This window comes from Charadrius vociferus, unplaced genomic scaffold (genome assembly GCF_000708025.1).
Source record: "Charadrius vociferus isolate BGI_N301 unplaced genomic scaffold, ASM70802v2 scaffold255, whole genome shotgun sequence".
NCBI lineage: Eukaryota > Metazoa > Chordata > Aves > Charadriiformes > Charadriidae > Charadrius > Charadrius vociferus.
Genome location: NW_009648785.1, coordinates 3,897,500 through 3,909,515, shown reverse-complemented (window position 1 = coordinate 3,909,515; position 12,016 = coordinate 3,897,500). Strand labels below are relative to the sequence as shown.

At 39.1% G+C, this 12,016-nt stretch overlaps 1 protein-coding gene across 1 annotated transcript in view; it reads left to right on the top strand.

Annotated features, from left to right (window-relative positions):
• Window positions 1-6,087, top strand: part of VIPR2 (vasoactive intestinal peptide receptor 2) — a 58,394-nt gene extending 52,307 nt beyond the window's left edge. Inside the window, exons 10-13 of the mRNA XM_009886798.1 lie at window positions 107-198; window positions 3,449-3,578; window positions 3,662-3,703; window positions 5,385-6,087. Coding sequence (XP_009885100.1) covers window positions 107-198; window positions 3,449-3,578; window positions 3,662-3,703; window positions 5,385-5,558 — 438 coding nt within the window. The 3' untranslated portion in view covers window positions 5,559-6,087. The remainder of the gene's footprint in view (window positions 1-106; window positions 199-3,448; window positions 3,579-3,661; window positions 3,704-5,384) is intronic.
• The last annotated feature ends 5,929 nt before the right edge of the window (window positions 6,088-12,016 follow it).

Here is a 12,016-nt window from a genome sequence, read left to right as displayed (position 1 = left end):
ACAGCACATACTGCTGAGTTGATTTGTCTGGCTTGATAAGTGTTTCTTTGTGCTGCGTGTTGAGTGGAAAAGTCAGAAATCACCATTATATTTGTTTTCTTTGCAGGTGAATTTTATACTTTTCATTAGTATTATAAGAATCTTACTGCAGAAGTTAAGATCTCCAGATGTTGGAGGAAATGACCAGTCACAGTACAAGTGAGTCATATTTTTAGATATTATATACAGAACCAAAATAATCTCTGTAAGATTTCCTCTGCTGAAACCTGCTACCAACAATTGCTGTGATACTATAATTACATTTAATTCAGAAGTACTTTTAGATGTGGTTTAATAAAGATCTTACCACTATGCTGAAATAGAGTTGAATGTAATTTTTTTTGTCAAACTCTAAATTCAATTAAAAAAATGCAGTTTCCCAAAGACCATCAAGCTATTCTTGAATTTGAGTTTAATCCATGAATGCATATGCTGATACAAAAATTACTGAGTAGTATCTTTCTTTTAATGTATAAATATTTCATTTCAACATGAAGGTTTCAAGATCAAAAAATTTTACTTCAACCTTCTTAAAAACATTTTTTTAAATTTTTCGTTTCTAAAATACTTTTTGTTGTAATTTTTACATATATTTTAAGTGCTGGAAAGTTATGTTGTTTCTAAAAAGCAAAAAATGAAACAATGTTTTATGTTGATTTAAAATAGCATCTTTATTTTTCTAGAGGAAAACAAGTATTTCTGATTTAGATCAACTTCATTTCTGTTTAGACTTTCTTCTTTTGTGTTTTGATTTGAACATCAAATCCTAACATCCTTTGTTTCCACAGCTTTAGAATCAAGGCATGTTGGGGGGCAATTCAAACACATTGCTGAAATTGGATTTTTTCTTTATTATATTGCCATATCAGTTATTGTTGTTTATTATAATAGCTGCTGGATACTGTAATCCAGAATCAAGTGTCTGTTGTAGTAGATCTTACTTTAAAGCCCAGACACAGACACTGAGTTTGATGTTTCAGGATGTTAATGGGATATTTCAATGACAAAACCTAACATGAACACTGAAAATTCAAAACCATGCAAGTGGCCTTAGAAATGTGCTCCTGGATAACACCTTTTCTTCATTTGAAAAATACTGAATTCCTGTCCTAAAAGCGAATAAAACATGGTGTGCTTAACTGAAGCATATCTTTAAAGCCAAGAGAACTAGGACCTTATGTGTTTTTTAAACAACGTGGCACGCTTGATGCAAAAGGTGAAGAATTCTGGTGCACCACGGAAAAGGCGACACAACTAGATCGGCATAAGGCTTTGCTTCATAGAGCAAAAAGGGTATTTTTTTTGTGTTTGCTGCTTCAATTAACTAAACATATGGGAAACCCAAATGAACCTAGATAAAATTATGTAGTCACCACATTATTATTTAACACAATGACCAACCTATAGGCAGGAAACCCCCTCAAGTTTACTTCTTGTGACAGGAACTTTTCTTTGTTTCCGTGTGGTATTTATGTATTTTATGAAAATGAGACGTTCCCTTCCTATCAGTCCCATAATCTTCCACAGTTTACTGTAGCGCTTCGTAGTATAAAATGTTCATTAATAGCAACCTAGTCCTTCATTAGTCAGCCCTGTGAATTCTTTGCTTTTAGCATTTGATTGCATGATTAAGTTTGGATTGGATGGTCTTTAGCTGATACCCATGGGAACAGGAGATTAACCTCCTCAAGAAGTACTGCGTCTACAGAGCAAATTAAAGGTCTGGAAGGCTCATTTTTCACAATGCAAATGCATTTTCTAAAATGCAGAGAAGAATAAGGATATTTTGTCTTGTCCTTTTCCTTCACTAAAATGTAAGCGCAGTATAGAAAAAGTAACATCAACTAAACAAAAATTATTAAGACATGACTGGAGTGAAAGTGAAATATGAATCTAAAATGAATCCTGCTCATGCAAGTCATCATTTTTCTTCCCTTCCTCTGTCCCACTTGCTTGTACCTGGTTCTGTCCTTTTTGTTGCTCATTTTACTTTTGCAGTGGGTAAGGTTAAGTTGAAATAAAATCAGTTTTCCATTTCACTTGGGAAACCAGGAAATTTGCTGCCATCATCATCTCCTCCAGTTGTAACTGAATTTCTTCTGGCAAGGAAATCCTATTTGTCCCACTTACTGGTATCACCTTTAGATGTGAATGTTTTACTATTCTTGAGAAACTTTTCTGTCAGAGCTGATTATTTCCACATAAACAGATGCAGCCTCTGGGACATTATGAACAAAGGAAGGCCATGAAGACTGACACAGAAAAAATAAAACTGCTTGAAATACCTTGACTTTTCTGTTGAAGTAGGTGAATTCACAACAGCATCCTTTCGTTGTTGAATCAAGTTATATTCATCAAGACAGTGATGAATTATGGGACTCAACATTATAACATCTTGAATTTTATCTGATACCAGACTTCCATAATCATGCATGAACAGCCCTGTATAATATATAAAACCGATGTTATTAGAGTGAAATAAGTGAAAGATAAGGGATAATTAGCAATTCATCATTTCAGTGGGTTCACAGAACATTTTTCAGAGCTGCTGTGCTTAATAATTTGAAGTTCTCCTTCCTTAACTTCAGTAGTATCTTGTGCTAAAATGTATTATGTGATTGACAATATTAAAAATTACTTAATGGTATATGCCTAATACCAGTTATGAGATTTTAGTATCTGGGGATAAACCTGGCATCGCTCATGAAAATCTCACAGTTGAGATTATTCTGGATTATGTTTCCTAGGTACTGTTTGCACACTGTGTATGTGCAATGTACAGCCTAACCATACAGTTGCACACGTAAAGGAAGTTAACATCAATTAATTTCAAGAGAGAGATTTTACCTTTCATACAAGACGATCTGTCAGTATGACTTTGCAGGAAGATGTTATTCTTTTCCACTCTGAACCCTTTCTGCCAGGTAAAAAATACCTTGAGAGATCTGATGGCAGCTCATGACACTTTATGGAATGTGATCCTGTGGAATAATGCAGTAAACCCCCACCCCCAAAAAACGTGCCGTGAAACCAGGCTGGGAACTGGATTTGTGTCAAAGACACACAGCAAAGGGTAGGTCCTACACCCTGCTGCTGTCCAGAGGGCAACTGAAAAAGGGTCTTTTGGTTTAGAGAGGCCCTGAAGCCTTTTGCCAGCTTTTGGAAGAGTACAAGATCACTGAGACCAAGTATAACATGGAATTGAACAGATTAATTTATGAGGTTACTGTGTGACTAATCTCATAGCAAGCCTGAAAGGAAAACAGTTTGCAATAAATGACTCTTATTAAGACTGTTTATAAATCTGAAGTCATACAAGGTTTTTGTAAACAACATTACATCAGGTTCTTACCTTAGTAAAAGAAGGGCTTATCATTAAACTCCATTTTTTTCTCTTTTATTTACCCAGGAGACTTGCAAAATCCACCTTGTTGCTTATTCCGTTATTTGGAGTTCACTACACAGTGTTTGCTCTATTTCCTGACCGCAGTTCCAATAATTATAAAATAATCTTTGAGTTGTGTTTGGGATCTTTTCAGGTAAATTTAAAAATTTTTATTCAGAAGTTTTCTTGACCTAGGTTGGTGCTGCCTACTAACTCAGGAATATTGTCTCTTTCCAGGGGCTGATTGTTGCAGTCCTGTATTGTTTTTTGAACAGTGAAGTAAGTCTCACCTTTCCTGCTAAGGATGTTAAATACTGTTTTCAGTAAATGTATAAGTGCCCCTATAATTCCACTCTGATACATGAAGCTGTTTTAGACGTTGTTTACATTCCCATTTATAGAATATATATGCAGCAGTTTCTATGCAACAGGAGAAATTAGTGTATTTGGGTAAAGAGTTAAGTGCTGTTTGAAATCTGATTCCTTGCAAACTGAGGTGTTAGTTAAGTGTGTCTTACGTTATTTAACATGATCTAGTTCTAGCTCTGTTATAAGCAATGTAGATTGTGCAAGTGAGGTACAACAAGTCCAAAAATTTATCCAAAACTTGAAACACCATTTAGTAAGTATTTAGGCTTAATCTTCTGACAGAATCTAACGCCCGGAACAGCAGCAGATTTTCAGAAGTGCTTAGCATGTAGCAGCTTCCTAATCTCAACTGAGGAAAAGGCAAGGAATTCCTTTTGTTGTCAGCCACTTTTTAAGGTAGAATATACACCAGTATACTTAGAATATACAGCATGTAGTGTCTGACAGGAGGAATCTGAAGAAGATGCCTGCTTGCACAGGGAGTCGACATTCAGGTCTCCTGAGTGCTATTCTGGTCTTTGATATTCATGAGATGCCTGATTTTGGGCTAATCATTTGATTCTATGCTTTAAGTACATGTGATTCAATAGCTAGATACCAAAAGCTAATGTTGCGGGACAAGTGATACAAAACTGATTTTGAAAGTGGCCTTGGGGCATCTCCTCACAGTCTTCTCCTCAGCTTTGTAATCTTTGGAAAAACTAATTTGATACTCTAGAGGGAAGGGATGCCATCCAGAGGAACCGTGACAGGCTTGTGGTATGGGCCCACGTGAACCTCATGAAGTTCAGCAAGGCCAAGTGCAAGGTCCTGCCCATGGGTCGAGGCAGTCCCCAATATCAATACAAACTGGGGGATGAATGGATTGGGAACAGTCCCGCAGAGAAGGACTTGGGGATACTGGGGGATGAAAAACTGGACATGAGCCGGCAGTGCGTGCTTGCAGCTGAGAAAGCCAATTGTATCCCGCATCAAAAGAAGCATGGCCAGCAGGTTGAGAGAGGTGATTGCCCTCAGTACAAGAATGACATAGACCTGTTAGAGTGAGTCCAAAGGAAGGCCACAAAAATTATTAGAAGGCTGGAACACCCCTCCTATGAGGAGAAGCTGAGAGAGTTGGAGTTGTTCAGCCCGAAGAAGAGAAGGCTTTGGGGAGACCTTGTTGTGGCCTTTCAGTATGAAAAGGGGGAATTATGAGGAAGATGGAGAAAGACTTTTTAGCAGGGCCTGTAGTGACAGGACAACGGGTAGCAGTTTTAAAGTGAAAGGGGGTAGATTTAGATTGCATATATGGAAGAAATTCTTTCTCTGAGGGTGGTAAGACAATGGACCAGGTTGCCCAGGGAAGTTGTGGATGCTCCATCCTGAAAGTGTTCAAGATCAGATTGGATGAGGCTTTGAACAACCTGATCTAGTGTCCTTGCCCACGGCCGAGGGGTTGACCTAGATGATCTTTAAATGTCCCTACCAACCCAAACCATTCTATGATTCTATTCCTAGAGGTGTCCATTTGACAGCAAATAAAGGTTGAAAAGTTCCTCACGTAAAAGAACGTTTTCAGCTCATCTTGTGCATTCTCTTTTTAACACAGGTGCAAGGGGAGCTGAAAAGAAAATGGCGGAGTCTGTGCTGGAAGCAGACAGCAGGCAGAGATTACAGACTCCACAGCTCTTCGATTTCTCGAAATGGATCAGAAAGCATTTCTCAGCTCCACCGTAATTCAAGGGCTCAGTCATTTATGCAGACAGAGACCACCATGATATAAATCAGATACGTCCCCCAAAACATGAAAAACTGTGGGATATACAATTCATTATGCAGCTTGATGTAATATTTTCTAAAATGTACAGTTTAGTGGTTTGCTTTTCTACATGTTGGTATTTGGGAAATTAATTTGTGCAGCCAACCAGTTAATAACAGACACTTGCCCCATGGATGCTTTCTGGTTTTGTTAAATGGTATTCATATTAATTCTGATGTTCTTTTGCCATTTACTAGCCATAAGTATTCAAAAACTCATTTACTATAATGGTCCCTTTACCCTCCAACATGTCTACAAGATAGATGTGTGGTATCCTGTTCAATCCAGACTGCTTTGGTACGTGTTGAAAAGGTTAACATGGGAAGCAAGAAAATGTCTCACATTTTATTTATACTTAAGGAAACATTTCTTTCCTTAAGGATTAGGAAATTCTTTCCTAATTATGGAAAACAAAATAAAAATAAAGAAATGAAAGACTATAATTAACCACAATGGGAGTTAAGTGTGCTCATCCAGGAAATCATTAACATTATTTATACAGAGCGAAAAAAGGCAGTACTACTCAGCTAATTGTATAAATTTCAGAGATTTCTTTCTACAGGGTTTAATTCCAATCCTGTTCTTTTCAAAAGTGCCTGGATTTATGTTTAGGTGCCGAAAGTGGGGCTACCTTTGCAGTCCCTACAGAAAAGGTTACTGTAATAGATGATGAAAGCATCATAATTTTCCAGTACTACTATCGCAATCACCAGTTGTTTTCTTCTGTTTAAAATCAGAGATTTGTTTTGATCTTTTATTAAACAACTTTCTGAAGAGGTGCGTTATTGCTAGAGTAGGCTGGCATAGGACAAACAGCCTTGGATAACATATTACCTGTTGAAAATACCATTTTTATATAATATTTCCATTGAAATGTGTCTCTAGAACTACATACTTGGCAGCTAAAACAAGGAATATTGCAATAAAGTTACAACTCCCATTTAAGGAATAATACAAATTCTTTTAGCTTAATTCTATTCTGTATCTATCTGAGCTGATTTAAATTTTAGTCCTGACCTGATTTAGTCCAGAATCCCTTAAAATTGCCATAAAAGGCATAAATAGAAGGAATTCTAAACAACGCCAAGCCTCTTATGTATCCACTTTGTTAAAAAAAAGGCACGGAACTGACAGATTCTTATAAACATACACAGAACATTTGCACTCTTTAAAAGAAATAAACCCAGTGATGTTTACTTCTCATGTCACGTTTAACCATGTCCACCCTAAATAGCAAGTGGGAATAATATATATATGCATGACTACCTCGGAACCATGAAAATAATTGCCCTGATATTTCAGATCACAGATTTTATGGAGCTAGCAGAATCCAATGTCAATAATATTGCCAGGTAAAGGGAAGAACAGCCACAAGGGCATGTCTTGGCAGGCATATATGTACACTCCTGGCAATATTACCAGTACTGGGAGTATTGCTGGCAGTCATCAGAGTGTCCGTACACCTCTTGTTCTGATTTAATTTAGCTATTTATCAGTCAAACACAATTTATTTTAATAGAATTACCCTGGAGTGACGCAAAGTTATGTCAGACCAAAGACAGAAAAGGCCCCATGGTTCACGTGGGTACTGCAGAACAGGTAACTGTGAGTCTTACATGACATGAACCTTTACACGGTAGGTGTCATTTGAGTAAACAATAATGACTTGATGGTTTTTTACTTTGTCAAATTTGACTTGAAAGAAGCTATTGATCACCTCCAGTCATTCAAAGTGTTTTCTGCTGTCACTTGGTGAAGTAGCTATGAGAATCTGGAGTGAAGTAGGCTGCCCAATGACAGTCCCATGGGGTCTAAAGATACGCCCCTACACAAGTATTTAAACTAAATATATTCCCAAAGACTTTAGGCTCAGAAACCACTGCTAAACTTTAGCATTTTTCCTGTATCTCTGAACAACCTTATCAACAAACTCTTGAATGCAAATATATGAAGATACATTGGAGCTTTGGGGGCCGCTCCTATACCTAAATAAAATAGGTCTGTGCACTTAAGGCTTCTTTCTGTGTCTGAAGTGGCATTGGGACTGCTCAGCTCCCTGAGATGTGACATGCAGGATGTACTTTTTTCCCAAAATTTCTAGGGTAGAAAGGCACACTTAACAAGCATTCAAGCGTACTCATCTTTATGTTCAAAGGAGGTTTGTTGAGTGAGTTGACACATAGACAGAGTGATGGTATAGAAACAGAGATTTCAATCAATCAGTTCCATCAGGCTGTTCTGCATGACGCATCACCAATTATACATGTTTATAATTCATTGTATCCTAGAGAAAACGGTCTTGTTCTAATTAGGTGATGGTGGAGAAAATCTGCATTTTAATGATTTCTGGATTATAAAACAGAAAAGCTTAAATAAGAAAATACATTGTAAGTTGCAATGCAACAGCATAGTTTCCTTTAACAGGGCACAGATGCATTTGGACTTGATTCTACTTTCCGTGTAGTGAGTGATGCCATCTGAGACAATGAATTTTCACCAGTGGTACAACATAGATGGTTTGTAAAGGACTATGTGGGCATGCAAAGAATGGCAACAAGGGAGAGAGGTGCTGCATGTATTTGTCTTTCAAACCAGCGAAAAATGCAGTGGTTCACAGAACCTCACCCTTCTATTAAAAATCATAGAATCTAATTACAGAAAATATGTTTTCTGTGAGGCAGTTTAACTTCATAATGCTTTGTGCAAGCATTTTCATGTCAGTAAAGGCCCCTCTGAAAAGCTAGTAGCACATCATGTAAAGTTACTGAACAAGAATGGTAATACAATTCATTCTCCTACTGCGGTTAATTGTTGTGCATTACTTTCCTTGGAGCTGCCAGGGAGGCACCGTTCATTCTCAGTGATTTTTATCAGCATTACCTGCTGCTGATGCCTGAGGGACATGGTGACAGATGACTCACCAGTTGCTAACCATCACCAAAATCTAAATATATAGCGAGCATTAACTTACATTTTCCTCTGCAGAGTGGATTTCAGCTAGGTGCTCGATAGACTCAGGTGAAATTAATCTGCCCTGGTTTTGGTGTCTAAAAGCTGGATGTCTGTCTCTGAGCTAAAGGCTCTTTTTAAGTGCCTTCCATAGTCGTCACAGAGAAATAGGCACTAGTTGAAGATGATTCATCCCATGTTCAGCTGGGCATTTAAGGTAGGTAAGCTGCATCACCTTGTTCTCTACGCTTACTATAAAATGAGCCCAGGGTGGCTGGCTAGCACTTAGGTTTCTCACTCTACATCTAAAATTAGGTAAGATGAATCTCTCCAGAAGGGGCCATTCAGTTATCTGGCAAATACTACCCAGATACTACTTTTTAAGCCAAGTAACTTGGTTTGGCCGAAGTGATCATCCAAAAAGTGTGATGGATGATTCAAAAGTTCCTGTGGATGATCCCTCAGCTCATTTGGTAGGGTGTCCCCGTGGCTGACTGCCTTCCGTGATAAAGCCAATAGCCTCATGTCCCATTTTGATTTGCCTGGCTTCAGCTTTCAACAATTGTTTCTTGTTTTGGGTTAGGTGTTTGGCTTTTTGTCTTTTGTAGAGGGGTCATACGCTAAAACAAACTGCTTTAGACTACCAGTAATTTTCTTTACGTGAAGTCTCTTGAATATCGCTCAAAATGATTTCTTGATTTCCTCTCTGAGAAACTAAACTTGTCAAATATTTCAAATTCTAACAGCGAGGCATTTTCTCAACTATTCTTCCTGATTCTCTTTGTGCCCTGTCCCATTCATAATAGCTTCAGCCAAGAGAAGCAAAGGAAGTGTTTCAGTATCTCCTCCTTCAGGAGCACACGCACCACCAACCATATTTCTCACTCCCACTTGCAGCTCACCAGGTCATACTTTTGAAATCTTTGACTTTACATAGTCATTTTAGCTGACCAGGGACTGGCTAGTGACATGCCATGAGCTTATTGCTGGCATGGTTTTTGCCGTATAAACTAGTACCTTTTTTAAATATGTTGGCCTTGGTGTCTGGGTCAGGTGCACTCATGTGCTTTGCAAAGTAACCTTAGGAATACGGAGAGCATCCTTTTAGTCGTTGAAAGCAGTGCTGGCTGTCATGACATTTTAAGGATTTGGCATCTATTTAAGTAAGTAGCCCATGCTGGAGTGCACGAGCCCAAGAGGTTGCACCCAAATGGCATGGTGATGGGTGCTGCAGGTAGCCAGCTGAGGAGCTACCCAGTTTAAGCGTACATTGGAACTGTACTGTAGTGGCAGTAACTAATTGGTGGCAAAAAGCATTACAAAAAACCTTCTGCAGTCAAGTTGGAGGCAGCCTGCTGCACTCTGTAGCATCTACTTTGTGTCCTGATGCACCCCAGACAGGTTTTCCTCTGCCTTTAACATGATGAAGGGGAAAGCAACAGGTAGAGACCCTCAGCAAACCAGAGAATCCGTCTGGGACAGCTTTATGAAATAAGGCATTACCAAGTGCACATCTCACGCTCTGTGTGAAAGGACTAAGATGAGTCATTTGCATTATTTGTCTCCTATTTTTGTGAGTTCTAAAAAACATCTACTGTAGACTGTGAATTTGTCCATTTCAGCAAAGCAATTGTGAATAAAGTCCAAATTTCCCTTTATACAGAATTTTTTCAGACACCTTTAATGAGAAACCAAGCATTAAATATGTCTGACAAAAAGGAAGAACCGGCAAGTAACCTGCAGAGAAAGCTGCTATTTGTATAAAGGTTATTGTCGGAGCAATTACTGTCTGTGCACAGGGATACAGGAAACGCTTTTACTAACAGAAGTACCTTCACATTGCCATGAGTGCCTATACAAGCTGTGGGCTGTCAGTACTCCCCTGACAGAGCCAAATAGCAGAAGTTAGTACGCAGTGCTATTCTGTTGATGAAAAAAAACAATACTAAAATAATAATAATTTGTTCTAACATGTATGTTATGGGAGTACGTCAGGATAACGTTTAAAAAGAACATTCTGTGATATGGTTTAACCTCTCTGTGTTGAGCCTGGTTCTGCCCAGTGATAAGAGTATGTAGTTAAATCTAAGTCTGTAACGTTTCCACTGTCAGCTAAACCAGTGGCTGAAAAGCCCCAACCCCATTTATTTCCCAAAGCACTGTAGTAAGTTTATGATAACCTACAGCTTTTTTTTTTTTTCCTGGCACATTAGTATGAGTATTGTTTGGAAATGCTGTTTTGTCATCTTTATCAATAACTTTTTATCTGTCAAGTATGGTAAAAATTAAAGATGATGTAAATGAATGTGATTATTTTTTACAAAATGTACAGATTATGATGTTGTATAGATTAATGTGTGTAAATAGATTTCCTTTTCATACTGTAATTCACAGTGCATTTCTTCTGGTTTTGCTCTTTTGTTCTTTTCTGTTTTCAGTTTTTAATGTCACATACCTAACAGCCTTCTCTGAGATACGTTCTATATAAAGCTGTGAACAAGTAAGTGTTTACATCTTTATGCTATTACCGATGAGATTAGTTAATAACACCATAATGGACTGAAGAGGAATCAGAGAATAAAAATTTTAAAGGTTTTGCACTGAACTTCTTTTATTTATGTGATTTATGAGATGCACTCACAAACTGTATTTTCAAAACCGAAAATGGTACTCCTGCCTTAGCAGCCCAGGGCTCCTCACCAGCGTGATAAAAATGGAATTGCATTGCATGGAAAAGGAAAGGCCGAGACTGCTCCTGCCATGGGAACGGGCACAGGGAAGAGATGTACCAGGGCGAGACTGGCAGTGGTGCACTGCTGGTGGGGCCGGCGAGGGCGGTGAGCACCTGGAGGAGGAGGTGGCTCCTCATGGGGCAGAGTACTGCCCCTGGCAGCAGCACCCAGCAGGGACAAATGATGGAGTGCGGTTTTGCTGTCCCTCACAGACCAGGGAATCTGTCCCCTTCTGTGTGTATCTATAGTTATCACAGAAGCTGCGTCACCAGGAGAGGCTTCTGACCCTTGGAGAGACCTGAGGGTCCTCATCCACCTCATCCTCTCCCACCTCATGTGTGTGCCCGTATGAGCTGTATATCAATCTGAACCCTTTTGCCTTCAATTACCTGACTGCAAAGTGCTCCAGCCTCCTTGCCCACACGCGTGTCCTCACTCCCCCACTGGTAATTGGGTGGCTCCACAGCCAGATCACCTTCACATCTGCAAGTGAGCCCGAAGGTGCCGGAGAGGCGGAGTGCAGCTGGCCGGGGGGACCGGCAGCCAGACCGATTCCCCTCAGTGCTGGCAACAGCACCTGCAGCTTTCCATGGCAAGGCTGAGTCCCATCAACTGCAAAAAGTGGACCCCTTTAAAAAATTCTGGATCATTTTAATACTGTCAATGCTGATAGACTCCTGTAGCTAGAGAAATGGACGTCTGAGCAAAAATCAGTGAGCTGGGGAGGGGAGAAAGTAAGGG